At 51.1% G+C, this 5,490-nt stretch overlaps 1 protein-coding gene across 1 annotated transcript in view; it reads left to right on the top strand.

Annotated features, from left to right (window-relative positions):
- TESMIN (testis expressed metallothionein like protein) overlaps positions 1–5,490 on the top strand; it is a gene marked incomplete at its 3' end in the record, with an annotated part of 25,462 nt that overhangs the window by 12,040 nt on the left and 7,932 nt on the right. The window contains exons 7-8 of the mRNA XM_011384791.1: positions 2,398–2,415; positions 2,533–2,543. Coding sequence (XP_011383093.1) covers positions 2,398–2,415; positions 2,533–2,543 — 29 coding nt within the window. The remainder of the gene's footprint in view (positions 1–2,397; positions 2,416–2,532; positions 2,544–5,490) is intronic.

Below are 5,490 nucleotides of genomic sequence, written 5' to 3'. Positions count from 1 at the left end.
GAACAACTCAAGTGTGATCCAAGGCAGATGGGCCCGGGGCCATCTAGCCAGAGCTGCCAACTCTGGGTACCCATGAGGGCAGAAAGCTGCAACTCCCCTATCTATAAAGGGAAAAACTAAATTAGATGAATAATTAATATAGTGTTCGATGACATAGTTTGGAGACATTATATTAAAAATCAGAGCCGTCTGCAGAAGACACAACAATTAGCAGCTGTACACGAGTCAGGCACCGGTAGCTGTCTTGGATGGGCGGGGTGGGGGGTGCGGAGCGTCACCGAACAGAAACGTAGATGGTGAACGGCGGCGGCCGGTCCATGAGTCCAGCACGTCGGCCGAGGCGGCCAGTCCTGACTCAATATGGCTGAGTGTGCGAGGGCAGAGCCCACAGCAGAGGGGTCCACCCCACACCCGCTCTCAGGGGGCTTGTGCTAGCCACAACCCCGGGGCGAGTGGTGGGAGCACCCCTGTGCTCTGTGCGGCGGCGGAGGCCAGGTGCTGCTGTAGTCCCTACGGGAACCTGAGGCTGAGCGGTGCCCCGCCCGGGAGCCTGCATGCAACCTCCGGGCACGAGGCAGCCGCACGGCAGGGAGAGGGAGAGCTCTACCCCTTACCCGGCTGCTGCGTCTGCATGTGCCCCCCCGCCCCCCACTCGCATTCTGAGCTCCTCGGGGAGCAGCGCTGCCGAGTCATGCTGGGGAACATGCCCCGATTTCTAAGCCATCGCTGCCCCTCACTGTCAGCGGCATCCGGGACACACTTGCCTGTCCTCTCCAATGCCCCTGGAGCTGGCTTCCAGTCTCCTTTCCTAAAGAACAGTGAGGAGGGAGGTCCCCATGGTCATGCGGCACCCTCAAAGTGAGCTCGGACACAGTTGTTGATAACGCAGTGCAGACAGCTCGGACACCGGTACAAACGTGCGGTGGTGTAACCGCTGTTCTTGAATTTGTACTCTGCAGTGGTGTTCAGATTTTAGAAAATACAAAAATAACAAGACCTATTTGGTGTGGGGGGGCGGGGGCTGCACACAACAGAGGTGTAAGCAGACCAGGGGAAGAAGCTCTGGGAAGGCTCCCAGGGAGGGACCAGCAGCAAGGCGCCCTCCGCCCCCCAGTTGGGTCTCTGGGTGGGTAGGCTGGGGCTGGCCAGGTGGTTCCGACCCGCCACGAACACGCATGCCACCCCATTTCATGATCAGGCACCCAGAAATAATACCTAGAACTGCCTGGTGCCTGGTGTGGAGATTTTCAGTAATTGTTCAAAAACGCCAGATGCTTAGCTAATTCTCTTTTTAAAAAGAGTAACAATCTGAATACATTTTCTTTTTTAATCTTTGTAGAGTAACTCTTAGTTCATGGGACACAAAGTCTAAAAAGCCATGTAACTGTACCAAATCCCAGTGTCTGAAATTGTAAGTAATCGCAAATCCTTCATTATTAAATAGAAATAAGGTTGTTTAGAGTCAGTGAGTGGAGCAGAACCCAGACAAACCCAAACGGCTAGCAGCGCGCATGCTCCAGGTGGGACTTGGCAGCCGCGGCCGAGTCCCCGTCCTGAGCCTGCGCCTGCGCCGCAGCAGCCACCCTCCACATAAACCCGCCCAGGTGTTTGGTATTTTCTGGACCAATGAACGCAGGAAAGGACACTGTCTGCACCTCAAGTGGTGTCATTTTCTGGGGCTCAGTTTATATCCTCTGGCCCATCAGAGAAGTGCTGAACCACGGCATCCTCGTTGACCATTAACTGCAGCATTTTCTACTCCCTAGTTGTTAAAAGTTTGATGAGTTGAGTTACACTGTATTGAGCTCCCAGGAGGTCGGGGGGTGGTAGGGCACATTGAGAAGCAGCATCGTGGGCCCAGGTGGACAGAAGGGCTAAATAGGAGGCCGACCGAATCGCCATAATTGAACTTGAGCTTCGTTTCCCACCCTGCCAGTGCAGCCTCTGTTTCTCGTGTTGTCCAACCCGCCCTTGGCTCCTGCTAATGGCCGCTCGTTTTCTGCCTTGCGTGCCCACCTAGCTTTGAGTTCGTGTTGGAGGGGAGAGCATGTCCTTGCCCCAAAGTCTAACAGCCCTAACCACAATGTCCACATGATTTTCCATTGCAGAGCCCTGCCGAAGTCACTGAGAGCTCCATGGACAGTGACGTGGGGGTGCGGAAGTGGGTAAAAATCCAGAAGGCCGTGAAACTTGGTTCACAAAACAAAACTGGAAAAAACAAATTGATTTTTTTAAATGTAATGCAGCAATCTAGGGCTGACTGTCTGAAAACACTTGAGCTGTCATTGGTTTAGTCTGCGACGGCCAGCCACAGACCTGTCTGGACGCTAGAAACGCCGGGAGGCAACTGACAATACAGCTCGGGGCCAGAAGCAAGGAGGAAAGCAGAGGGAAAAGCCCGGACCATGTGACATTGTCAAGCCAGAGTGACCGGCCCAGATGGAAACTTCTGATGTGGCGGAGGACGAGGTGGCAGTGTCTAGGTGGACAGAGTCAGGGGGTAGTGGGCTCCAATGGACAGGGGCTGCTAAGCTGCTGGCTGGGTTTGGGTACTAGGGACACCAAATAACCCTTGAAGCCTGAGCAAGGTGTAGACTATAACAGGAGACAGAGTGAGGTGACCCCTAGTGGCTGAGAAATAAGATGAGCATCCAGGAAGGGTTTCACTTACTGATGACCTCACAACAGAAGCTGGAAGAAATAGCTTCCTGCCTAGAAGCCGCCTTCCAGTTTAATTGGTGATGACCCACTAGAGAAAGGATCATGGCAGGGGCACGGTCAGCCCTGGCACAAAGGGAAAGGAGTTCCAGTGTGTCCAGTGCTGCCAGGGGGAGGAGGCACTGTCCCTGGGGATGTGGCCCTGCCTTCCCTAGGGAAGTGGTGCGTGCCCCGGAGGAGGCTCACGGCCCTCTCGTTGTGCTTCTGACTCTGGTTCAGGCTCAGCACACGGCCGTCTGAGCGGCAAGGGGCCTTGGACAGAGGGAGTGAGCGTCACTGTCACAGGGAGGGGTGTCCACCATGAATTAGCACGCAGTGTCCCGGTCCGTGCACCACGGTTTGGTTGGATTCTGTGCGTCACTGAGAATCTGATTATCTCTGGAAATGCTCCTTTTGGAAAGGCTGAGGAATGTGTAAATTCACCCAAGCAGAGCCACCCTGCCAGGTCCCTCGTGCTGGTGGCAGCACCATTTTGTGTCCGTGTGTGCCTCAGGCACGCGTAGTGGAAAACTGGCCCAAGGGCAAACAGCGGGAGCAGGTTCACTATGCTCACGTCACCAGCAAGTGTGACATAGTCACCATTAATAGCTTTTAGTTTTCTTTACCTTTTTACCGCCCACAACCAAGGCATGTTCTCGAGGCAGTGGAACATACCTTTCTTAGGGCACATTTGTTCTACTTTGTTGGGAGTCTGCTGGATAAAGGTCAAGAAGGATTACTACTAATTGGACATTAATAAGGAAAAAACGCATTATCATCAAAGTGAAACATACACATGAGTGAAAAGTGATGATATAGCCGGGATTGCAACGGAAAGTATTAGTACCCTGCTCCACCCCACTGCCCCCCAGGGTCCCTGATGTGTCCCCAGAAGCTACCGTCCCCAGAAGCTACCGTCGTACTGGCTTCTGTTTCCAGGCTTGCCTCCGCATCCGTAGGGACTCGTCACTGCCTTCTTGCTGTGAGATGGGGGTCCGTCTGTAACTCAGCCCCCTGGCCTTCCTCCCCCGTTACCCTCGACACTTCAGATAACACACCTCAACCCTTGGTGTTGTCGCCCCGTTAGCCATGAGATGTTGGGAATTGTTTTTAAGTGATAAAAATAATCTGTGTAATTAAAATGGTGTTGACACAAACTTAATGAGAGGTAGATAAATGTTTTGTGATTATTTCATTGAAAATTTATTGGTTATTAAAAATGATTTTGAGATTTTTAAAGAAGTTCATTTCTACCTTTCTACCACTGTCGGACCTGCCCTCTTTGATCGTTTTTGTGCATTTTAAACATTGATTTACTTCATAACCAGTTTATTAAAGAGTCGATTGTGAAACATTTTTATATCATGACCTTTTCTGACATGGGCAGTAACGTAAGTCTTGAGTGCTGAACCTTTGGCAGTAATTTCGTAGAGCGAGAAGGAGCCTCTTCGGTGGCTGGATAGAGGTCCTCCGGCCTTGCCACGCGTGCTCCGAAAGGGGACTTCGCTGTGTGTTACAAGTGTCGGTGTTTCTCAGGACGGTCTCAGTTAGGCTTTTCATGCATTGACTGAAGAAACTGAAAAGCTTATTTATTTATTTATTTATTTATTTATTTATTCTATTAAGTTTATTGGGGTAATATTAGTTTAATACAATTACATAATTTTCAGGTGTACATTATAATTTGACATCTATATATTCTATTGTGTGATTACCACCCAAAGTCCAGTTTCCTTCAGCTACCATATATTTGATTCCCTTTACCCATTCAAATATGCATCTAAAATAGTTTTAAATATTTAATCTAATGTTTTAGTGTTTTATAGCAGGGCATTTGTCAGGATGGCCAATGAATCAAGAATGCATTTAGGGTGCATGTCATCATAGGTCTTGCAAACAGCAAGACTAAAATTCTAGAGTGCGGTGTGCCAGGGGGGCGAGAACGCACACAGGGCACCACAGGTGTTTCCTGGTTCTGTGTTATCACCTCCTTGTTAAGTGACGTGGTCATGTTACCCAAAAAGTGTTGGAATGTTGCCCGCCTGCCAGCACCGAAGCACCTGTACTTTGGGGACAGCACCTTTATGGAGTGATGCTCATTTGGTGTTTCACAGCCAAACGAGGGGCCACCAGACTTCAAGCGATAGCTGCTGATGTGGTTTCCTGGGCAACCGTGAGAGCAGACTGAAGCAGGGGGCCAGTACAAATGCCGAACACAAGAAGGCATAGACCGGGCGTGCCATGGCAGCAAAGCACGGACCCTCAGGAATAAGGCACACTCTGGAAGACCTCCCACCCCTAGTCATTTCGGCCCCAGGCAGTCCGATTTCCCGCCACCGAAGACTTGGAACCCTTTAGTCTGTCTTGACTGATCCCGCCGAGGTGGGCAGCCCGTGGTCAGCGGGGACGATGCTGTTCCAGCTCCCTCTTGCTGCTGCCTCCTCTGCTGTTACCCACAGGAGCAGACCTGTCGGCCCGTTAGGGAAGGAGCACGATCTCACGCAGGAGGGAAAGTCACATAAGTGGCGAGAAGGGGGTGCACGTGTGCCCAGGGTCCTGTCTGACTTACGGCTCCGCCTCCAGTGTCGCACTCAGGTCTGTGGTCTCCTGGGCGCTCACTATGCGTGGCTTAAAGTGGACGGTGACTCTAACACAAGGTTTTAATTTAATGCGGTCAAAATAGTCACTTGTGTCTATTATTAGTGCCTTTTTGTACCTTGTTCGAGTTATCTGGCAATATCCCGAAGTTAAATAAATAAAACCACTGTTAGAGCTTCCTCTGGAAGTTTTAAA

Source organism: Pteropus vampyrus, unplaced genomic scaffold (assembly GCF_000151845.1).
Source record: "Pteropus vampyrus isolate Shadow unplaced genomic scaffold, Pvam_2.0 Scaffold624, whole genome shotgun sequence".
Lineage (NCBI taxonomy): Eukaryota > Metazoa > Chordata > Mammalia > Chiroptera > Pteropodidae > Pteropus > Pteropus vampyrus.
The sequence above is the reverse complement of the archived record's forward strand: the minus strand, read 5'-3'. Positions and strand labels throughout refer to the sequence as shown.